At 41.0% G+C, this 25146-nt stretch overlaps 1 protein-coding gene across 1 annotated transcript in view; it reads left to right on the forward strand.

Moving 5' to 3' along the window:
• MYRFL (myelin regulatory factor like) overlaps positions 1 to 25146 on the forward strand; it is a 101374-nt gene that overhangs the window by 12273 nt on the left and 63955 nt on the right. Inside the window, exons 3-7 of the mRNA XM_027543472.1 lie at positions 11260 to 11327; positions 11427 to 11679; positions 12774 to 12865; positions 18965 to 19115; positions 23405 to 23600. Coding sequence (XP_027399273.1) covers positions 11260 to 11327; positions 11427 to 11679; positions 12774 to 12865; positions 18965 to 19115; positions 23405 to 23600 — 760 coding nt within the window. The remainder of the gene's footprint in view (positions 1 to 11259; positions 11328 to 11426; positions 11680 to 12773; positions 12866 to 18964; positions 19116 to 23404; positions 23601 to 25146) is intronic.

Genomic DNA, 25146 nt, shown 5'->3' on the forward strand with positions numbered 1-25146 from the left:
CCCAGGGACTGAACCTGCATCTCCTGCCTTGGCAGGCAAATTCTTTACTGCCGAGCCTCCAGGGAAGCCCTATGAACATATTATACCTCTCCATTTATTTAGGCTTTTGTTGCTTTCTTTCATCAGTGTTTATAGTTTTAGCATACAAATCTTGTATGTTTTGTTTAGATCTACACCCAAGTGTTTCATGTTTTTCTTTCAGTTATTGTAAATAATAATGATTCTAAATTTTTTTTTCAAATTTTAGGTTCCAGTTATTCATTGCCATCATATAGAACTATTTTTGTTTTTTATAGAGTGGGCTTGGGTCCTACAATCTTAATGAAGCCATTAATTAGTTTAAGAATTCCTCCATTGTGTTTGTTTTCAGTTTCACTAATTTCTATCCTTATTATTTTCTTCTGCTTGTTTTGGGCTTAGTCTGCTCCTCGCTGTTTAGTTTCTCAAGTTGGAAGCTTAGTTCTTGACTGGAGGCCATTCTTTGTTTTCTAATTTAATCATTCAATGCTTTAGCTGCCTTCCTCAGTTTTTGATATGCTATTCTTTGATTTTCTTTCAGCTCAAAATATTTCCTATTTTTTCTTGAGACATCCTCTTTAACTCATGAGTTGCTGGAATTGGTTTATTTAATTTCTAAATATTTTGGAATTTTCCTGTCACTGATTCATTGTTTAATTCCCTTATGGACAGAGAACACACCCTATAATTCTAATTATTTTAAATTTGTTAAGATTTGCCTTATGATCCAGGACGTGATCTGTCTTGTGAATGTTCCCCGTGCACTTTGTCCATTCACTGTTGTTGGGTCAAGTATTCAAGCTGGTTAACATTGTTGTCCAAGTCTTCCATAGCCTTCCTGATTTTTCTCTACTTTTATCTGTTACTGTAAGAGAAATGCCAAAGTCCTCAAGAATGATTGTGGATTTAGAGTTCTCAGTTCTTTTTTCCCTAGTACTGTCTTCTGATCTCTATGGTTTCTGATGAGGAATAAGCAGTTATTTGAATCATTGCTTCCTTTGTATATATGTCATTTTTCTTTACCTGCAAGATAACATTTTCAGCAACTTTATTATAATGTGTCTGGATATGGGAAGGTTTTCTTTGAGATTATACTGTTTGGCTCTGCTTTTTAAACTGTAAATTTCTATTTTTAACTACATCTAGGAAGGTTTTAGTCATTATTTCTTCACATTTATGTTTCTGTATCAATGTCTTTCTTTCCTCTGTCTAGGACTCCAATGATGCATATGTTAGACTTTCGATGTTATACACAGGTCCCTGAGGCTCAGTTCATTTTTTTCCTCTCTGTTGTTTATATTGGATAATTTCTATTAATCTGTCTTTAAGTTCACTGACCCTCCTCTGTCATTCCCTCCTGTTGTTGAGCCCACATCGACGTTCCTATAAATGCCCTTCCATCTCTCCCCTGTGAAGGACAGAGAGTGAAACAAGACATGAATCTCAATAGTAACAGGGAAAGCTTTTTGCAGGTATTTTGGTACCTGGCTCTTGTTGCTCTTTGCCAACAAAAAAACATCCATGACTGTGGGGAAGAATGGAAGCTCAACATTTTGCAGGCTAATTAAGCACACACGCGTGCACACACACACACACACACACACACACACACACACACAACTGATGGGTTGCCACATATCTGAACCCACACTCTGAGCTGGCTGTTTGCTCCAGGTGGCTGCATGGGCTGGCACCAGACACAAATTCCCCTGTGCCTGCTTTCATATTCCTCTCAGTCCATCCAGGTAGCTGCCATTATTCCTGTGACAAGGATGGGCAAGCGGGTTTACCCTAACTACCTCTGCCTATAAACAGTCTGTCAGAAGTTATCTAGTTTCTTACCCCCACGTGATTTCTTCCTAAGATAAGGTAAAGCTTATCCCATCAGAATCTGTTTAATCATCTGGATCACTTTTATAACTAGCAGAAAGAACTTTAGCTGTTTGTGTAACTTAAGCTGTAGCTTAAGTCTTATTCAAAGAGCTGTCTTTCTACCTGGGTGTTCAGAAATCTGTCGTTTGATCTTAGTCTCCCTGATAATAATGGTCCTTCAAGCAAGAGCAGATATCTCGCTATGGATGATTGCTATTGAGATTCAGAGATAGTTTGCTCAATCAGATTTACTTTCTACCTTTGAGAGTTTGTAAGTGAAGTAGAGGAGGGAGTTTATATTGTTGAACATACACCAATTATTAGGTGTTATTCTTTGTAATATATTCACTTATTTAATTACATATTTGATTTTACACATTTCATTCTTATATTAACTCTTCAAAATAGGCACAGTATTGTCCATATTTTACACATGAAGAGGCTGAGAGGTGCAAAGTAAGTCTTCATCGGTTAATCAGAGACAAAGCTGGAATTAAAATGTTCCTGGCTCTAGAATACCTGCCTTTTCTTCTACATGTATCTTTTGGATTAATTGATATTTTCGGAGATGTTTTTAGACTCCGTGACTCTCAGGGAAACACATGAAGTATGTCTAAAATTGTGTGCTAAAAGCTGTGACTCGGATCCTGAACCATTGTTTGCAAAGATTGTCAGAGTTCTTGCACATTAAAGAGAAGTCCTATGATCAGATAACCTACCTTTGCTCAGGTACATGCAGTTAAGTGGAGCTGCAATAAAAATCCAAGAAAGAACAAGTGGAAACAGCCCCAGTCTGTACTCATGGAGTTGCTGAGCTGGTCCAATGATCATTATACATCTGCATAATATATTCAAATACCCCAAGTGTTGAGTGTTTCTAAATTCCAGGCTCTCTTTTTGCAGGTTAGTTGTATTCCTTACAGAAGCCCTGGGATGTAGGTTTTCTTTCCTGGGTTCACAGCTAATAAGTAGTAGAGCTGGGATTCAAGCATGAATTTACTACAAACACTGTGTTACTTCCCCTCTACTATGTGAAAGTGTTAGCTACTCAGCCGTGTCCAACTCTTTGCAACCCCCTGGACTGTGGCCTGCCAGGGTCCTCTGTCCATGGAATTCTCCAAGCAAGAATACTGGAGTGGGTAGCCATTCCCTTCTCAAGGGGATATTCCCAACCCAAGAATTGAACCCAGGTCTCCTGCATTATAGGCAGATGCTTTATTGTCTGTGCCACCATATTGCCCTTGAATTGTGACTTTAAAAATTATGAATGACAACTTTTAAGCAACTTAAGAGACTATTAAGCTACACAATTTCTGAAAGCAAATTTGAATCTCATAGGTATATTTTCAAATCTCAAATACATTAAAAAATGAAATTTTGGCTATGTGAAACAGCTGTCCCTAAAAGCTCTATGGAAAAGTAGTCCCATAAGATGCTGTGGGGAAAAAATTAAAATTCCGTGATCAATAATAAATAAGCTTGTGACTCACTGACTTAAAATTAGATAAATTTCTTTACTGCAGGACTTCTCAGAGCCTTTGTTGTGCTAATATGCAGCTGCAAAAGGGAAATGGTATGCAGAGTTCTCAAACTTACATGGCCGGGAGTCCCTTTTGGGAGGCATGGGCCCATGTATAAGCATTGGGATGTGCTGCTCAGGACAATCTCATCTTTCTGTGTGACTCTAATTGGTATGTTGAGCTGGGGATTGTTAGGATGAGACCGTCTAACAATTGCCCTCACCCCTGTGTTTCCTTGTGTGGAGAATCCAGGGCAGCTCTCTGCCCAGGAGGAGCAGGAGCAGGCTGAAGTCCTCTGATTCGCTATGTTAGCCTGCCAGTTACCCACTAAAAACAAAGGTGAGCTGCGGTGGTTGAACACCCTGGGAAATGTCCAGGTATGGAGTACTGCTTACAGAGCAGGAGGCTAGAGACTTAGGGGGCAGCATAAACTCCTGGAGGTTACAATGAAATAGGACAAGAAGCGTGTTTGTGTGTATGTGTGTGGTGTGTGTGTGGTGTGTGTGTGTGTGTGTAGAGGAAGGAAGTGACCAGTGGCTCTTCAAGACAGGCATTGTTTTCTTCAAAAATGCCCAGAGGTTTACCTGCTTCCTTCCTTTACACAAAGTGTGGGTGAGGTTGCCATAGCATCAGCATCGCCTGAGAGCTAAGAATGTCATACCTCAAGCCCTGACCCCAAATGCTGAGTCTAAATCTGCTTTTTTACCAGGATCCCTGTGGGATTCACATACACATTACAGTTTGAGAGGACCTACTTAAGGTCACATGCATATATGTCCTTCCCCACCACATCGCAAGACCCAAACCAAGTAATGGTCTTGAGTGTGTTCTGGTTTGAGTGTGTTCAAGGAGGTAGATGGCACACCAAGCTTTAGGCTGGCCTCGAGATGCTGCTGAAGGGTAAGAGGGAACTAAATGGGGGCACTGAGGTGACACCCAATCACAGATTTCCACGGGTGACTCCATAGGAGAGGAACTTACAGACATATTGGGCCCACAAAGAAGCAACGCCAGGTTTCATGTCATTTCATTCTAATGGTTGAGTTTAAGCATCTGGTATTGGGTTTCGCTTTGTTGTTTTTGTTTACCACTAAGTTGTGTCCAACTCTGCGATCCCATAGACTATAGCCCACCAGCCTCCTCTGTTCATAGGATTCTCCAGGCAAGAATACAGGAGTGGGTTGCCATTTCCTCCTCCAGGGGATCTTCCCAACCCAGGGATTGAACCCCTGTCTCCTGCATTGCAGGCAGATTCTTTACTGCTGAGCCACCAGGGAAGCCCAGGTTTCACTTTGGACTTGGCTTATTGGAGTTGGATGGCAAAACGAGTTAGGAGTCAATGACCAGCTGCATGTTTTAGTTCTGCCACTGGTATAGTGGGGCTGATAAACTCTTCACTGTGATGTTGCGAAAGAGAGTGAGATAGTCTGTGTAATTCTGTGAGATGAGCGTTTTAAAGGCTGGGTTCATCGACCAGTTTGATTTCTGGGTTCAAACGGATGCAGTAGGAGAAAAGCTAAACAGAATCTTGAGCTAAAGTATTACCAGTGACTTATCAATTCTAAAGATATTTGTAAAAAATGAAATAACCTATGGTAAAGAGTTTAAGATATTTAAATATCTGTATCGAAAAACACCATATTCTTTTTTTAAAAAATTAGGTATTTATTTTTGGCCATGCTGGGTCTTTGTTGCTGCGCTCTAGTTGTGTGCATGGGCTTCTCTTGTTGCAGAGCACAGGCTCCAGGCACACAGGCTTCAGAAGTTGCAGCTCCAGGGCTCTAGAACTCAGGATCAGTGGTTGTGTGCATGGACTTAGTTGCTTTGCGTTATGTGTGATGTTCCCAGATTAGGGGTCAAACCCATGTCTCTTTCATTGGCAGGCAGATTCTTTACCACTGAGCCATCAGAGAAGCCCAACACCTTGCTCTTAGAGCATAAACTCTGATACTAGATCTTTTGACTCCAATTTGACTGGTTGCCAGATGAATAATCTCGGGTGAATTACTTAATCTCATCAAGTCTTAGTTTCATTGTCTGGGGGTTAGGGGCAAAAATAGTCATAGCAGACATTAGATGAGGCAACACATGCAAAGGGTTAGCTCAGTGACTGGACCAGGGTAGGTTCTCTCTGCTGCTGCTGCTGCTGCTAAGTTGCTTCAGTCATGTCCAACTTTGTGCGACCCCATAGACGGCAGCCCACCAGGCTCCACCGTCACTGGGATTCTCCAGGCAAGAACATTGGAGTGGGTTGCCATTTCCTTCTCCAATGCATGAAAGTGAAAAGTGAAAGTGAAGTCGCTCAGTTGTGTCCGACTTCTTGCGACCCCACGGACTGTAGCCTACCAGGCTCCTCCATCCATGGGATTTTCCCAGCAAGAGTACTGGAGTGGGGTGCCATTGCCTTCTCCAAGGTCCTCTCTAAAGGTTGTCTGTTTCTCAAGCAGCAGGAGAGAGTGGTGAGAGGGTCAGGGTGTTTGCAGTTTGCCAAGATAGGGCTGAATAAGAGGGGTGGCAGCTTGCTCGTCTTCTTCTTTTTTTTTTTTTTAATTGTAGGATAGTTGCTTTGCACCTTGCTTTTCTTGCTTCCACTGCCCTGTCATAAAATGATTTTCTTGGGCAACTTTATCTTATGATGACATTTCTGCCAAGGCCCTTTCCCATCCCAGCTTCCAGGTGGTGGGTACCAAGCCTGATCAAATATTTATTTATTAAGTGCCTACTACATGCTTGCCAGTGGGCACTATGCAGGAGACACACATGTACACGCACACACACATAGTATTAAGACATGGACTTCCCTGGTGGCTCAGACGTTAAGGAATCTGCCTGTAACACAGGAGACCCCGGTTCAATCCCTGGGTCAGAAAGATCCTCTGGAGAAGGAAATGGCAACCCATTCCAGTATTCTTGCCTGGAAAATCCAATGGATGGAGGAGCCTGGCAGGCTACAGTCCATGGGGTCGCAAAGAGTCGGACACGACTGAGCGACTTCACTTCTACGTGCTTGCCAGTGGGCACAATGCAGGAGACACACACACACACACACACACACAGAGTATTAAGACATGCTCGTAAGTGAATGTCTGTGTGGGAGGACATGAATCATATACATGAAAATCTGGAGAAAATACTTTCAGTAACAGCGATCTTTGTAATTGCATGATGGGGTACAACAGCAAACAAAACAATGAAGTTCCTGCTGGCAGTTTACTGAGGGCAATGTGGTAAAGCAGTCTGCCCTGCAGGGCACCCAGGCGTTTCTCTTTGATTTAGTGGTGTGTGGTTGTAATGACAAATAGCAGATTGACTTTCTGTGGGTTTAAGTATTGCTTTTTTAAATTCTCAGAAGACAATGCATTTCCTTATTGTCTGCTCCTGGGGAGAGCTCTTCCTTTGCCATCAGCATTCACTCTTAGTGCTCCAAGGTCATTACGGACACCAGTGGGAAGAGAAAGACAGTGACGTATTGTATAAAGTGGTTCAGTAAGATGAAGAAAAGGAAGTGTAGGGTAGGAGAGTGGAATGCAAGGGGTGGGGGAAGACTACCGGGTTAGACTGGTGGTCAGGAAAACTCTCTTGATATATGAATTTATAAATACACACATGTTTATGGCCATATGTCAGGTAAAAAGCAGTAATTCATATTTATGAAGTAATAACTCTGTACAGGGCACTCTGCTGAGGTGATGTCACTGTGCAATAGAGCTTTAGAGAAGGTGAAATTGGTATGTGAAGGTATTGGGCGGAGTCACTGGAGAAAACCGAGGACTGGATTGTAGAATTGTGAATAGTCCCAGCTGGGTGTTCATGGGAAGCCCATGTTTTTTCTTTTTTGGGGCTTTACCACAGGGCATGAGGAATCTTATTTCCCTCACCAGGGATCAAACCCATGCCCACTGATGTGGAAGCTCAAGTCTTAACCACTGGACCGCCAGGAAGTCCCAGGAAGCCCACATCTTAGCACTGTAAGTCCTGCCTAGTGTCTAGTAGAGTCATGAGCACATACTAGGCACTCAGTAAATGCTTAATCCAGCCTGGCTGCAACCTGAAAGGAATCCTGGCTGCTTTGGAGGCAGCAGGCAGATGTCCTGGATGTGCTAACTTCAACCAGCTCAAGAGAACATCTATTTTGCACTCCTTTTAATTTGCATGGCTATCAATCCTCAGGAGACCACTCTTTGCCATTTATCCTATTATTATTGAATGAGTCTCTTTATTTTTAAGTCTATTTTAGCTGTTATTCTTGAAATCACTTCTGCCTTCCCATACACATATTCTTTCTCCATTAACTTTCAACTTATCAGAGTCTTTAAAGTGTTTCTTGTAGGCAACATATAGTTGGGCCTTGTGTTTTAAAAATCCATTCTTCCAATATCTTCCCTTTAATGGGAGTATATAATCCATTAACCTTTAATGCAATTATTGATATTGCATTTAATTCTTTGTTATTGAACAGGAGCCACTTTATTATTTGTCTTTTAAAAAATCTCTTCTACTTGTATTCCTCTGTAAGACATATTGATGGCTCATGATTTAGCCACACATTTGGCCAGGGATTTTACAAAGAATTTAGGGTTTCCCCTCTCTGTATCCCTCTTTCCCAAGATTTCCCTTTCACTTTTAGCAGCTATGTTTGCCCCCAACTCTGTTCTCTGATTCTTCAGTCCTGAAAGACTGTGGGTTTCTATTGGAGTTTTGGAGGCTCTGACAGTAAAGAATCTGCCTGCATTGTGGCAGACTAGGGTTTGATCCCTGGGTCAGGTAGATCCCCTGGAGAAGGAAATGGCAACCCACTCCAGGATTCTTCCCAGGAAAATGCCATGGACAGAGAAACCTGGCAACTAACACACGGAGTTTTAGCTGTTCAACTGGCCCTAAGGCTAAAAGCTGTAAGTAGACAGCTCACCCTATGCCATTACTTTCTTCTAAGTTTCAGAACTCCTCCAGAATCTTCTTCCTTTTGTCTACTTTTCAGTATTTTCAGGTATATCACGAGTGTGTGCTTAGTTGCTCAGCTGTGTCTGACTCTTTGTGACCCTCTGGACTGTAGCCCACCAGGCTCCAGAGTCAAAGCTATGGTTTTTCTAGTAGTCATGTACAGATGTGTGAGTTGGACCATAAAAAAGATGATAAAGAAGGCTGAGTGCTGAATAATTGATGCTTTCAAATTGTGATGCTGGAGAGGACTCTTGAGAGTCCTTTGGACTGCAAGTAGATCAAACCAGTCAATCCTAAAGGAAATCAACCCTTAATACTCACGGGAAGGAGTGATTCTGAAGCTGAAGCTCCAATACTTTGGCCACCTGATGCGAAGAGATGACTCCTTGGAAAAGACCCTGATGCTGGGAAAGATTAAGGGCAGGAGGAAAAGGGGACAACAGAGGATAAGATGGTTGGATGGCATCATCTACTCAATAGACATGAGTTTGAGCAAGCTCCAGGAGATGATGAAGAACAGGAAAGCCTGGCGTGTTGCAGCCATGGGGTCGCAAAGAGTCAGACACAACTAAGCAACTGAAAAACAACAACTATATATATATATAATTTTCCAGAGTTGATATTTTTATCTTTGGGAGGGTCAAGTCTGGTCGGAGCTTACCAGTCTTATCAGATGTAGAAGAACTCTTTGTGATCTTTTGCATTCCTTTTGAATCTAGTTGTCTGTTCTGTCTTTAATGGTTAAGGTTCTCTGAAAAATGTCTGGTCTTTTATTGCTTTCTCCTGTTTAAGAAGTTATTTGCAAACCACTATTCTTAAAGAATGAGTTTCACTATAGGGTGATCAGGCAAGGATTGGCCACTTTATTTCTTTTCAATTCCAAATCTCATTCCCCCCTCTCCTGTCCTGAAGACATTGCATTTTTTAGGGAGCAATCTTCTAATTTCTTACTGTGGGAAATCAGCTTGGTTGCTTGCAAAGCCAAGCTGAAGAAGGGTCTCATCTTTCAGCATTTAGACTTTTAATGAGTCCTTCCATTTTTGGTCCCAAAGCTCTACAATTTCCTGGGATCTGTTTCTCTGGAGAATAAAAATCTTTCCAATTTCTGTTGGGAAGATGGAGGTAGTTGCCAGACTATACAGATTGGGGAAACTGATCTAAGGGTCCAGCTATTCCTTATTTAAACTTTCAATCAATTATTTCACTTTTATTTTTCATATTTTTATATACTTATTTGACTGCATAGGGTCTTGGTTGTGGCACACAGTATGGCACGAGGGCTCTTGAATTGTGGCACATGGGCTTAATTGCCCTGTGACATGTGGGATCTTAGCTCCCCAACCAGGGGTGGGGAACCTTCAGATTTGTAACCACTGGACCACCAGGGAAGTCCTAGTTTTTTCACTTTTAGCTCCACCTTATCCCTGGATTCAGAGGCTGCTGATGACATCAATGTTTTGGGCTTTGCTGGAGTTATATTCAACTTGGAAAAAGTCTTGTTGGCTCCAACATGCCCTCTGCCATCCCCAGGCAGTCTTGTTTTTGCCTTTCCCTTCTGCTAATTCAGTTACCACCTATCCTACTTCTGTCTGCCTCACTGTTACTGAAATATGGTCTGTCGTGGTCGCTACTCACAGACGCTATGTCCTTTCATGTTCGTGCTTCTTTATTCCTTTTTACTTCCATTTGGGTGGAGCTTTGGGAGGAAGGATAATGTATGTTCTCTCTTTCCTTATTAATAAAAACAAATAAACTATAAAGCACCGACTTGAGGAAAAAATATAGCTTTTCTGTATTTTTTCTAAATTATCTTTATAAAGACAGACTTCTCTCTTTATTCCCCTGGAGAAGGGAACAGCTACCCACTCCAGTATTCTGGCTTGGAGAATTCCATGGACTGTAATAGTCCATGGGGTAGCAAATTGTCAGACACGACTGAACAACTTTCACCTCTCTCTTTATTGCATGAGGTTGAAATCTTAACCAAGAAAAACAGGATCGTTTACTCTCCAGCAGGGGAGTCAGGTGGAAGATGGTGGTGCTTATACATCACTTAGAATCAGAGCAGCAAGAAACTTTTTGAACATAAAAGATAGGTTTGTGGTTTTTTACTTTTTAATGGACATTATCTTATAATAACTTTAAAAAAAATTGGAGCATAATTGTTTTACAATGTTGTGTTGGTTTCTGCCACACAACAATGTGTATACATAAGTATACATATGTACAGTTGTTTTTTTTAACAGAAATTTTCACATTTTTTTTTAGTGGTGGTAGTCATTTTTTTAAAAAATAAAATTTTACTTGCACCTTAATATATAAAACAGAAAAAAGTTGTAATTTTTTCCCCTCCAGGTATTTACAATTTTTCTTTTATAAAACACTTGAACTCCTTCCAAGACCTTTAGGATTCCCCAGAGCACAGATGGAAAGCCAGGGCTTTAGTAGTGATATTTTATACTGCTTTGGCCCAATCATCTCTCTGGTGTAAGTGCTTTGAGAATGTCAAGAAGCAACGCTAATGTTAATTAAACTTTATTGAGTACTCATTGTGTTTGGGGTGTATTTTATGGGCTTTATACACAGTATCTCATTTAATTTTCACTATGATGCTCTGAAGAGGCATCATGATTATTCTCACTTTGTAGGTGAGGAAATGCAGGCCTGGAGAGCGTAAGTACTTGTTCATGGATACACAGTTGGGAAGTGGAAGAGCTGGGATTCAAACCCAGGTCTGCTCGACTTGGAGCCCAGTCAACGCAACGCTGGGCGTGGTCTGGTGGGCTTTGGCCCCCAGGAGCACCTAGAACCCTCCCTGGGGGCTGCTGCACACACTACCAGTTTGTGACAAAAATATAATGATGAAATAGGTTACAACAAAAAAGCAACGCCTGTCTCTCATCCTCAGGCAAGGCCAACTCCCAGACACCCCACCCTATTCTGCATCAGATTCCTGCTCTCCTCCACAGGTCAAAGGTGAGTGTGACACACCTCCCTTTCACATGTCTTGCACTTCTCTTCTCTTGGACCCTGTATGGTGAGAAAGAGGCCTCCCTCACTTGCATGTTCCCCCAGGTGCGTGCTGTCCGACTCTGACACCTGCAGCCCGGGGGACACCAGCTGCCCTCCTCCATTCGGCAAATGCGCCTGGGATTCTGCCTGCACACCAGTCGCACAGCTCGTCTGAAATGAGCAACTCTGGCCTTCCCCACAGAACCTTTCACAACTGCTACCCAGACGCCAGTCACCTCATGAGCCCCCTGGACCAGTCTGTGTCTGGGGGAATTGGTTGTTCTTACCATCAGCAGCCTCTGTGCCACAGTCCTGGGTAAAGGGCTAGATACTTAGTTTACTTGTTTGTCTTATTTTTTTTTATTATTTTAAAGTTAATTTTTGAAAATTTATTTATTTTTTAATTGAAGGATAATTGCTTTACAGAATTGTGTTGATTTCTTACATTACCATATGTAAAGCAGATAGAATTTGCTGTATGACTCAGGGAGCTCAAACCGGGACTCTATAACAACCTAGAGGGGTGGGATGGGGAGGAAGGTAGAGGGAGGTTCAAGAAGGAGGGGACATATGTATACCTATGGCTGATTCATGCTGATGTTTGTAGATACTTGGTTTTGAAAGTCCAGCCAGCCCCTCTCCCCAGTGCTGGTAGAATGAACTGCATAGTCCTTTCCAGAAGATGGCAGTGTTGAGACACATATCAGATACCCAGTACCCTTGGCTTTAGACGAGTTTTTAAATAACAATCCACCGAACCCAAGTGTGATGGAAAGTCAAAATGTCAGAAATGTAGAGGGATAATTCTGGGTGAATGAGAAAGCACTCTGCATTTGCAGCCTCAGCTAGACCACTCAAGTAGTTTGTGACAGCTCTCTGAAACTCATGTGTCAATTGCCTTTCAATCGGTATTCACGTATCAATCAATATTCTTTCTTCCTCGTTCCCTTCTGTTCCTCCTTCCCTCTCTTTCATTCCTTCCTCTGGATCTAGAGGATGATCAAAAGAGTAAAGGCCATCAAATATTGTGACAAAATTCCATGTGAAAAACAATTTCAAGTGAAAAACAATTTCAGGTGTAAAATGTACACTCAAATTTTAAGTATCTTTTGTCTTCTGACTTGGTTTCTGCCTTTGGAAATGATGTCTGTTAATTTTTTCAAATACAGGAATCCCAGATCCATTGGATAATGGAAAACCAAGTTCAGACTAATAGAGCTCATGGAATAGGAGCTTGCTCCATCCACTCCATGTATCAACCTGGTATTACAGACTAGTAGGACGCAAGAAACTTTAACTAGAATTAGTCTTAGGAAGGTCAAGAGCACGGTCCTGGGAAATTTAATCTGATTTAATGTGACATGGAGAGCAAAGAAAAATGCTAACCTTATTTTGGGTTCTTGATTCTAGAGTCTCATTGCCACCAACCAAGAAGAGAAAGTGCACACAGGTGCTGGAGGACTCGGGGGACTGTCACGTGTGGACCCACCACTCCAGACCCAGTGAGCCAGCCCGGGGCCCCTTGCTGCCATTAAATAAGGGATTTTTACCAGCCTTGGAGTAGCCCCAAAAATCATTTTCTCTCTCATAGAAGGGCGATGATATGCTCTGGGAGTTTATTTCTTCCATTTTCATAATTCTAGTTATTTATTTATATTTTGACTATGCTGGGTCTTTGTTGCTATGTGGGCTTTTCTCTAGCTGTGGTGAGCAGGGGCCTCCCCTGTTACAGAGCACAGGCTCCAGAGTGCTTGGGCTTCAGTAGCTGTGGCTCCTGGGCTCTAGAGCACGGGTTTAGTAGTTGTGGCACATGGGCTTAACTGCTCCACGGCATGTGGGATCTTCCTGGACCAGGGATGGAACCTGTGTCTCCCGAATTGGCAGGCGGATTCTTCAACACTGAGCCACCGGGGAAATCCTATTTTTTCCTTCTTGATGTAATGTTTCATGCAGTCTTAGGTGGGGTCATACAGGTGCTCCTGGGAGAAGATGCCACTGTCTCTCTCTGGCAGAGATGAGATGCTGGTCCTTTCAGTTCTGGGGGCAGTTGTGTCTTGGAGGACCTGGGCTCTAGGCCTGGTGAGGCTGTGCAGTGTGGCTGCACCTGCAGAGCCTGCTGGTATGCTCAGTGCTTCGTTCACTGGGATCCTTCTCAACACAGACGTGCACTCAAATAACACAGGGATCTTAGTAATAAGCAGATGCTCAGGTTCAGTGCGTGTGAGATGTGGGCTGAAATTCTGCGTTCCTAACAAGCTCCTGGGCAATGCTGCTGCTGGCTCATGGAAAGGAAATTACTGGGAGAAGCAGGACTTGAGAGGATTTCTCCAGGGGAGCAAAAGGGAGAGAGTTGAGCTTCCTTAGCACTTGCTTCCAATTAGCAGATTCCCAGTAGATCTTTGACATTTTGTAAAATCCCCTGGAGAAGGGCATGGCAACCCACTCCAGTATACTTGCTTGGGAAATCCCATGGACAGAGGAGCCTGGAGGGCTACAGTCCATGGGGGTTGCAGAAGAGTAGGACATGACTGAGCGACTAAAACAACGAAAACCATTTTAGAAGTCTTTTAACCGGGTTATATGATGCCCAAGTGGTCAGCCCAACTCATTCTTTGTCTTATATATCACATGCCACATCATGTTTTGAGCTTGGGGACCTGACCAAATTGAGAACAAGCTGAAGTTTTTGAGCCTGAAGCCTTGAACTTCTGAATTTCTGGAGCAAGTGCTATGACACTTATTAGGGGAAAGGACACTATTCCATGCCAATCTTACCACCCACTGTAAATAATTAACGTAGGCAGTGTGAACAGTGTCCCCAGTTCAGGATACCAAGTCACATCTCTTTTACTCCTAATCATCAGTTTGGCCAGAAGTCCAAGATTTTCCTCTTAAGGCTCCCCTGCAGCTATTGTCTCCACACTCCAGAGGTTTTTGTTGCCCAGACAGGAGGTGCCCGTGGCCTTCTTGCCTGCTCAGGTGAGAAAACTGCTGCCTTTGCCTTTCACAGCCACATGATGAGAATTGGTCCTCTGAGTCCCATGGAGCCTTCTGGTTTGTTCAGGGACATCTGGCCTCAGCTCCATCACGGGCTGTGGGAGTCCTTCACTGAATGATGACTTCACTTGGCCAAGTCCCACACATCAGCACTCCCTGGACGTGCTGTGGTAGTACTGCCCCGGGCATCCAGCCATCATATAAAGCAAACCTCTACTGCCTTCATGTCTTTTGCATGGTCCCATCATGGCCTGCAGCTGCCTTGATTTTTCTTATTCAACCTTAGAAACACAGAACGCTAATTAAAGCCTTGTTTCTGAATAATATAGAGCTCTCCATCTATCTTCCTATGCATGGTTACTCTAATTTCTTCAAGGATCCTTGCATACTGCCTGCTGCTTATTTATGCTTCTTAAACACAAAAGCTGAGTAAATTTCTAGCCAGATGAGAGGACCATCTGTTCACTCTCCCACAGATACACCAGCTCACTGAGAGTACTTTGGGTAAGTCACCCAAACCTTCCAAGAGCTTTGTCATAAGCTAGATTGCTACTCAAATTCTCCTGGCCATTTCAGAAGTAAGCTCCATCCTGTGATGATGGTCTGCAGCCTGTCCCTAGGGAGGGCATTGATGTGTCACTCTCTCTAGAGAATGGTCATAGAGAAGTAACTGGAATGTCCCAGCACATCAGAAATCTTGCATTCCTTATTTAAATCCTATTCAAAGGTCCCTGAAAAGCCTTCTAAAGATAATTGGCCCCAGATAGCAATTCCAGGATGAAAATGAGCAGGTTCCCAGGGGAATTAAAAAAAAAACCACTTAATTCAAATGCTATGCTTTCAGCAGAAGTTTTCCACTGGGGAACTCATATTTGTTGTTGCAGAGACCAAGAGTTTTACAAAGGTCCTGGAGAAATGGCATATGGGGAATGGAAGGAGGAGCTAGTTTTACAGGCAGGATTTTTGATGGGGGAAGATGTCCTAAATCAATCAGTAAGGTTTTTCTGGTGAATTTCTTCTCAGAAGTGCATGTTGGTCAAGGGTTCCAAGATGCCCATTTATTGGGTTCACAATGTAGAATTACTGGGTTGCTGGAGGCAGATGTAAAAACTTGCTTTGAGAGAGAATAGGTGTTGGGCAGGCTTCTGCCAGCTGGTTCCTGGCCCCACATGGTCTGGACCCCGAATATGAGAGGACTCCTGGTCCTATCTGATGAAAATTCTAAATATAAGAGAGCTCATGGCCCTATATGGCTTAAACTTCAAATGCATGAGTGTTTTTTAACCCCCAGAGTCATGGTCATTAGTCCACAGAGAAAGAATTTCCAGTGTAGAATCAGGAAAAGTACCTGTCTCATGTCTCCAGGAATCATGGACTTTTCAAGCCTGACTTTCTTGATTATCACATAAGAATAACAATTTCTATTTCAGCAAGAGTTTAAAAAAACAAAAGTCATATAGGGACTTCCCTGGTGGCCCAGTGGTTGAGACTGCACTTCTGCTGCAGGGGGCACAGGCTTGATTGAGAAACTAAGATCCCACATGCAGCACAGCAAAAAAAAAAAAGTCAAAGAAAATATTTTGAAAGACATTCAGATGCAAGCTGTGAGTTTTCTCCCAAAAGTTGAAACTTTGCTGCCTTCACACTTCTGCTTCTCTCTTCTGTTACATTTCTCAAGAGTTCCTCAGGGCAGCATGAAGAGAAATTTTGAATCCATCTGTTCCAGGTAACAGTTGTGACACTGAAAGAGTGTTTCAGGTCTTTGAACCCAATTTCTACATTTGTTAAATGGGATTAAGATTCCTTACCTTGTAATCACTTTATAAATCTCTTTGGCTACATCTACTGAAACATATCCAATGGTTCAGTGATTCCCCATTCTAGGAATACACTGAAAAGAAGTATATACATATGCCCACTGACAGTCCCCACAGACATTCATACTAGCTTTAGTTATAATAATCACAAATGGAACACTATACAGCAAGAAAAACGAATGAACTACTATCATTTGCAACAATGATGAATGATCTCATAAGCACTGTTGGTTAAAAGAAGCCAATACCTAAGAGTACATATACTACATAATTTCTATAAACTTCTCTATGGCATTGGATCAGAACAGTGATTATTCTTGACCAAGAGAAAGTAGTAACCAGGAGAGAGCATGAACCTATCTTTTAGAGTGCTGAAAGTATCCTATTTCTTGATCTAGAGGTAGTTACCCAGTATAACTCATTTTATTAAAAAGTATCAAATTGGGTACTAATGATCTGTGCACTCTTTTTCACAAATATTATACTTCAATAAGGGCTTCCTGGGTGGCACTAGTAGTAAAGAACCCCCTGCCCCCTGCCCACCCTCCCTGTCAGCACCTAGAGGGGTAGAGCTGACCTTTGGCTGCTTCCCCTGTCGCCTTGCTGCCATACTTGAGTAGGGAAGGGTCTGAGTTAGGTATGCACTCAGGCCCACCACCACATGATTTCACATCAGACAGAGTTACCATGGAGGCTGAGAAAGAAGTATTTGCTAAAGCTTCTTAGATCTAACTGAGTCACCTGAGAAAAACAAGTACATGTGATAATGACGGTACTGCCAGGACTAACCAAAGCCACCATTGTTTAAACTCTCTGGAGGCAGACACTGTGCTTAGCACTTACAGATATGACTCACTGAATTCCTTCAGCAGTTCTGGGAGGCAGCATATTGTTACATTTTGCAGGTGAAGCAACTGAAGCCTAGAGATGTTAGACCACTTCCTAATTGGCCAGTGAATGTAGAGTTGTGATTCAAACCCAGTTCCATATGGTTCCAAACTCCAAGCTCTTGAACTTCCTTTATCCTCTCTCCACTGCAGGAGGGAGAAAGGAAAGATGGAAGAACTAGCTTCTCCCTTTCTTTGAACTTGGTATGAACAGGAGAACCACGGAAGGTTTTTTGTTTGTTTTGAAAAGTTTAAGACAGGTAACTCTTGGAGAAGTGAGGACGTGAAGAACTTCGAGGATTGCTGACCTTATGTCTTCTTAGCTGGGAAAAAGTTTTGCAGAATTTTGAGAAAATCTTTTTCTGAAATGGTTGTATACAAAACTCAAAAAATAGATGTTCTGCTTAGGTGACATATAATAGTGATATCTCATGAAAAACACAGTTTCTGGGACATTTGGGATACAAAGCAAACTGAAGTAGCTCTGCTAGTTATTTAAGAAGTCATCAATAAAAAGTATAAAGAAAGACAGAACAGTGAGTGGGCTAAGTGCACATTGTATAGAAGGTGGTGTTATATCTTGACTTGTTGCTTATAGCCATCACCAGGTTTTATGTACACACACTATTTCCCTTTCACTCCTGGTATGAGGCATGAGTGATGGTAGGGAGCTCACAGAAAAGGGAAACAGCAAGCATCTTAATAGGATTTACATAAAATTTTTCTGTGGTTGAATCAGAAGTTGGAGGCATATTCAAATTAGACAAACAACTTGCAAGGATTATGCAAAACTAGAAGCTTACACATGCGAAATTGCTGTCATGGGACCATTTTTGATACAGAAAAGAAGCAGTTTCATATAGTTAATACTAACTTCTAACAAAGTATTCTCTGCTAATTTATCTTGGTTGTAATATTAGCTTCTAAAAGTGCTTTCACTTGTGTTATGATATTCTGCTTGTGTGTTGTTGTAAGACAGGCAGGACACCTGTTTTAATTTCTGTTTTGCAGTTGAAGGAAGTAAGACACTAAGCAAATAAATAACTTAAAAAAGCTAGACCACAGAATCTTGGTGTCACAAGGGACCTGTAACAAATTAGAATGTATTCGTTGTAAAGAGCAAAAGAAAGAAGCAAAGGACAAAACCAATTTAAAAACAAACCCTTAAACTACCTGATGCAGCAACCAAACAAAAAATCAAAATGAGGGGCTTTATTGGCTCCTGTAACGCAAGATTTAGTACTGGACGCCAGAACTCAAACTATGCCATTGGAACTGGGTGTGTTCATTCTCAACTCTACCTTCTGCTGTGCTGGTTCATTTCCAGACAGGCTTTTCTCTCTTGTCCCAAAATGGTGCCAGCAGTTTTGGGGGATGTGTCTTAGATTCATACCTCATGGAAAAGAGTTAGCATCGTTGAACCCATCTCCCCTAAAGCACAGAGACCCACGTTTCTTGGATTGAATTAGGCCATTCACTATTTGCATCGTATTTACTGATGCAAATAGTGAATGCTGTAGTTCTATTGATTAAGCCTGGGTTCCCTACCCTCTTCAGGCTGGGAATGGACTTCACCAAACTCCACCTCTTCGGGCTGGGAATGGGATTCACTAGAACCAGACAGACTGGGAATGAAGAGATGCCATATCGGAAGTAGAGTAGATAGACACTGAGGGCAATGATTCCAACAAGCGCTCACCTTGGCACCTTAGAATCACTGACCCAAGCTGCTCAATTTACAGATGAGGAAAGAAACCTAGCCACATGCCCCCTGCTTCCCAACACTTGTCGTTCCCCACAGGGTCACTCTGCCTCATACATGGACTATGCATTCGCTCCATGCAGCTGTCTAAGAAAAACAGCCTCCGAGGGAAGATCTAACATACCAATTTCTTTGCAGTGACAGGTAGGAGTCACAGCATCGAAGTGCAAGACCTTGACAGTGAGAGACAGAACATGATGCTTGCGGACCAGCCCTCTCCTGCTTTGAAGTGGCAGCCATACCGGAGTGTTCCTTGGCACAGCTTATTAAACAGTCAATATGAAAAACTGTAAGTGGCCTTAGGAACCCCTATGGTTGACTGGAGAGCAAGCCAGGGCTAACTCTCAAGACTAAATCCAAGTATTTGGGCTTTGATGCTACCTCTGATCAAATGGAATGTGTCAGTGAGAAAGTGTGTCTTACTCCTTATGTTTTGCATTTTAACAATAAACAGTTGGGACATGAGTTTTGGTCTTCAAGAATCCAGATTTGTAATTCTAACTCATAATTTACCCACTAAATGATGGAGGGAGAGAGAATCTTTTTGAGATCAAATGCCCAGTTTAAACTAAAAGCTGGAAAATGGAGATTTCCCAAATCACTAATATTTAATCCTGCAGTCAATTAAAAATTTCATAGAATTATTTTGGGGGGCATATTAAATTGTTAGCTCCCCCAGCATCAATGTTGCAATTCAGTACTGTCAGTTTATTGCCAATATAGCCTGTAGTGATCATAGTTGAGGGTGGCTTTATATTAAGAGACTGAAATCAAACCATACAAAACATTCTTAAACTAGAAAATTTTCATCCTATTCTTATGACATTATAGTTTCAAGAAACAAATGTAGACTTATGCACTATTGCTCTTAAAGATCTTTTAAGCCTTCTCTTTATTCCTTAGGATATAATTTACTTACCCAGCTCTTCTAGAATTTTCACTGATTGTAAATGCCTTCTTGAAACACTAAAGTGTGTTAATGGGTAAAGAATATGATTTTCAATTAATAAATATAATATGAAATGAGAAATGCTGGGCTACAAACTTGAGGGTCTTCAAGGTATTTTTCAAACTCCAAATAACTTTTTATTTTTTATATTTTTATTGGAGTACAGTTGCTTATAGTTTCAATTGTACAGCAAAGTAAATCAGCTCTTCTTATCCATATATCCCTCTTCTTTGGGTTTCCTTCCCATTTAGGTCACCACAGGGCATTGATTGGAGTTCCCTGTGCTATGCAGGACCTTCTCATAGTTTTCTATTTTATATGTAGTGTCAGTAGTGTATATATGTTAATCCCAACAGTTTTTTAAGAGCAAAACTTATCACTTGGAATTTTATGTTGGATGAACTAGAAGGAAGAAATCTGTTCCTTAAAATCTGCGAAGTTAGACTTTGGGACTCAATGTGTTTAACAGGAGATAAGAAGAAGCAAGTTGCTAGTTGTATCACTGAAATGTCGCAACTTGTATCTTTACTGCTGTGTGCAACAGAAAAAGAAAAGAAGGATCCAAAGGTCCTGGTTTTGAGTCAGACTTCATTTAATGGTTTTGGGGGGGTTGTTCCATATAGTGTCTTACGTATGAATACCCAGGTATGAAACTGTCACACATAAGCAGAGTATTTTAATCAAAACCTGTAATGCTTCCTAGTCTGTAATGGATCTGAGTTGATCAAGTTTTCAAGGTAACTGTTATCTCTTTTCTTACTTGAGTAGTTTTTTTTAAGTTTATCTGAGCAGTCAATCTATGCTTCACTGATCTGGGGAAAAGAACAAAAAGATACATGAATAGTATCAACTCAAAGATGTAGAAGCAGATTTATTTTGAATGCTTAGGTGGGCTGCAGTCCATGGGGTCACTAAGAGTCGGACATGTGAGCAACTTCACTTTCACTTTTCACTTCTATGCATTGGAGAAGCAATGACAACCCACTCCAGTGTTCTTGCCTGGAAAATCCCAGCGACGGGGGAGCCTGGTGGGCTGCCGTCTATGGGGTCGCACAGAGTCGGACACGACTGAAGTGACTTAGCAGCAGCAGTAGCAGCCATAATTCACTTTTCTTAAGCAAAAAAGATAGGTAATATTCATCTGGATTAGAACTCAGAAGTCTTAAATTCACTACTCACATCACTAAGATGGAAAATCACTTGCCTCTGCTTTGATTAGTAGATCTAACTCGTTACAAAAGCATAATTTTTCTAAATAACCTGAAAGTTATAAAGTTAGGGGATTAAAATTTTATTACATTTTTTTGAATTATATTTACAGCTTGTGTTAAAGACCTTTAAAAAGGCCAGTTTAGTTGATTTTATAATTAACTTTTGATATCAAAAGCAGAATCGCTACTCTTAGGTAAATAGAATAATTTTTATAATTAGACATTTTTTTAAGATTCAGAATACTCTTCAACTGTATAATTTTTATGGGTTGATATAGTGTCTGCTTACAGCTGTCTTTAAATTTCAGGCTAATGCTCATATCTGAGCTGCAAATCTTTTTTCTTCAGAGTTTTTGACAGTGAAACATAGAAGATCACACACAAAAATATTTCCTTTGTTTTTTTTCCTTAATGAAAACTGTTCTTACTACCCTCTGTAGTCCAATCTATACAATTCAATCCATCTAGCCTTTTGACAAGCAAGTCAGTATAAAGTTCCAGATGTCTTAAAATACCTGCTTTTATCTCCCTCTTCATTCAGTGGATTTTCCCATTGCTGCTGGAGGGCGCTGTGACTGTGGGGCCTTTGATCAGTTCCTGCTCCTGTTCAGTCACTCAGTCCTGTCTGACTCTTCACGATGCCATGAGCCCCCCAGGCTCCTCTTTCGATGGAGTTTTCTGGGCAAGAATACTGGAGTGAGTTGCCACCTCCTCCTTCAGGGGATCTTCCCAACCCAGGGATAGAACACATGTCTCCTGCATCTCCTGCATTGGCAGGCAGATTCTTTACCACTGAGCCACCTGAGAAGACTTTGAGGGTAATCAGTGACCTAGTGACTTGATCCATTCGGTGAGGTGCTTAGCTTGCCAAGAACATGAATACTCATTTCCCAAGAGACCCATTCATATTTCTGTCACTGAAATTAGAAAAAAATTTAGAAAGTCTGTGTTGTTCATTAAATGGCAGCCATCCAAACTGAGATCCCAGGAAGCAAAGATCCACATAGTAGCAGAGAGCCAGCAAAGCAGGAAGTACTGCCATCTCTGTGTGTTGTTCTAGGAAGGAGCTCTTTTCCTGAGGAACATTTAGGAAACCTGATGCATTAAAAATTATGTTTCATATCTACAACACACAGAAAAAATTACCAAAATTTTCAACTTTTATGTTCTCTTTTCTACTTGATAATGTTGCATGTTTAATAGGTTTTATTTTTATTAATATTAAAAAGTATTTAATCAAGCATATAATACACAGGGACTTCCTAGGTAGTGCTAGTGGTAAAGAACCCACCTGCAGGACCTAAGAGATGTGGATTTAATCCCTGGGTTGGAAAGATCCCCTGGTGGAGGGCATGGCAACCCACTCCAGTATTCTTGCCTGGGGAATTCCATGGACAGAGGAGCCTGGCGAGCTACAGTCCATAGAGTTGCAGAGAGTCGGACACTACTGCAGCAAGTTAGCATTACGTATATGTAAAGTACAGCTCTTGAACATGGTTTGATAAAACAAATAACGCAAGAGTCTGATTAGCTAACCCACCGTCAACCTATTATTTTTTTTCTGCAGAAGTAAACGACATAGTAGGTATTCAGTGCTATGATCAGATCAAAAGGATAAAAAGGAAATGGCCATACTTTAGTGAAAACATGTTTTCAATCAGTAGTCTGGCTCTGGTTAATCTGGTTGAAAGCTATTCCTGGTAGTTCTGACCAGTCTGCTTTTTTTTTCATCTGACTACCAGGAAGCTGAGTAGTCATTCATCTGAGGGACTATTTGAGTGTGGTGATGCTGATGAAATGAGAGATTTTTCTTAAGAAGGAAAAAAAGGAAATATATCCCAGATATTTGATATGTCTGAGTAATATAGTAACTTCTCAACTTCTAACCAACGTCTTTCTATTGTATAGTGGAGTCAAGTTAGAAATCTAGGAAACACAAAGCGAAAAGGCAGGCTGAGGAGACAATGATTCCATTTGGCAAGAATTGTACTTCTTTCTCATGAAGGAAAAAAGCTGTTAGATAGCCAGCTGTGTTCTGAAATACCATTTTCATTTCCTTGGTGAAAATTAACAAAATTGATTAAATATAGCAAGAGGGCTTCCCTGGCTCAGTTGGTAAAGAGTCTGCCTGCAATGCAGGAGACCCGAGTTTGATCCCCTGGAGAAGGGAGTGGCAACCCACTCTAGTATTCTTCCCTGGAGAATTCCATGGACAGAAGAGCCTGGCAGGCTACAGTCCCTGGGATTGCAAACAGTCGGACACAACTGAGTGACTAACACTTTCACATTTTTCAGATATAGCAAAAGATACTTTCCAAAATGTATTTTCCCAAAATGTTTATATAATTAATATTGTTCATGAAAGAAAATGTGTAGAAAATATTTGTAAGACTGGTTTCTTGCTTCCACTTTTCATAGACCTGATGTAGGCTATCGAGTCGTCACAGACAAAGGATTTAATTTTTCGCCAGCAGATGAAGCTTTTGTTTGCCAAAAGAAGAACCATTTTCAGATCACCATCCATATTCAAGTTTGGGGAAGTCCAAAATTTGTCAAAACTCAAATGGGTCTAAAGCCAATAGAAATGTTTTACTTGAAACCTTTTGGGGTTAAGGTAAGTCTTTTATTTAGTTTCATCTCATTCAGTCAACATATAGTAAGCGTTCCTGTTGTCTGTTGCTATATAACCATCTATTCTGAAACTTAGCAACTGAAAATAATAACACTCATTGGTTTGGATCAAAAATCTGCCACTTGGTCAGGGCTTGGCTCTACTCAGGAGTCATTAGCTGGATCCAGTTTCCAAGATGGCTCACTTGAGTGTCTGTCAAATCTGTACTGGCCATCAGCCAGGAGCTCAAAGAGGGCTGTAGCTGGGAGGCCTTGGGCTCTCCTCCACGTAGACCTCTCTGTGGGACAGCTTGTGCTTCCTCACAGCATGGTGGATGGGGTCTAAGAATAAATATTTCAAGACATAGGAAATAGAAGCTGCCAATTCAGAATCTTGCAGAACATCACTTCAAACTACAGCTTTAATGTTTTTAGTGTCTAAATCTTGGACTTCATTTGTTGAGTGTAATTAGTTTATTCTTTTTGAGGCTGGTGTGTTCCCATATGCAGTTGGTTCATAGTTCTCACCAAATTCTCAAAGAAGTCTGTAACTTAAAAAAGCCAAGGAACCACTAATCTAGTTGATGCTCCCTCTTTCCCAGTTAGCAGAGGGGAAACTGAGGCCCAGGAGAGTCACACCATTCATCCAAAATAGTCAATAATAGAGCTGGGATTAGAATGCATGTAGGATGACTTCTGAGTGGTCAACAAGTATTTATTGCATTATTACCTCAGATCCAGCTCCTTAGGGTGAGGAATATCCATTATCTGCATATGTTTTTTTCTGATCACCAACCTGGGCTCAGGCACCAAGTCTCCCAAAGTGGCGCTTCACAGCTAACCACATCAGCTGCTCTTGCTGCAAACCAAACCAAAATAAAATAAACAGCAAGCACACAATAATAAAACATATATTTCTGATTATGGAAGTAATATGAGTCCATTGTGGACATTATGGCATATAATAGAAAAGTATGAAAGAAGAGATAAAATTCATTCATACTTGGGATCCACAATTTAATAACTTAATTTTTCCTTATTTTTTCTGTTATTAAAATTAATTTCATATAGATAATATTATGTTGTGGAAATAGCATTATATAATATCATTAAAGACTATAAAATATTATTTACAAAGATGATATGGTTTTCCATTATATCAAGATACCATATTAATTTCTGTATTATTGTAAATTTTTTGTTAATTTGTATTTACAAATTTATTGTAAATTTTTTTTGCAGTGAACATCCAGGCATATTCATTTTTGTATGAGAATAAATTCCAGAATAGGCATTGCACATTGAACATATAATCAGTATTAAAACTCTTGATGTTGGTTGCCTAATTGCTTTCTGGAAAGACAGTGACTATGCAAATACCTACAGTCATAGAGCAGATACCAGCAGACACTTGCTACTCTTCACTAATAACAAGAATATTATTGAATAACAAGAATTATTGAATAAATGTCATTTCCTATGTTTTATTCATTTTTACTGTTTATTTTTATTTCTTATTAATAAGCTCTGAAAGGGCTGAGATTTCTGTT

This window comes from Bos indicus x Bos taurus, chromosome 5, assembly GCF_003369695.1.
Source record: "Bos indicus x Bos taurus breed Angus x Brahman F1 hybrid chromosome 5, Bos_hybrid_MaternalHap_v2.0, whole genome shotgun sequence".
NCBI lineage: Eukaryota > Metazoa > Chordata > Mammalia > Artiodactyla > Bovidae > Bos > Bos indicus x Bos taurus.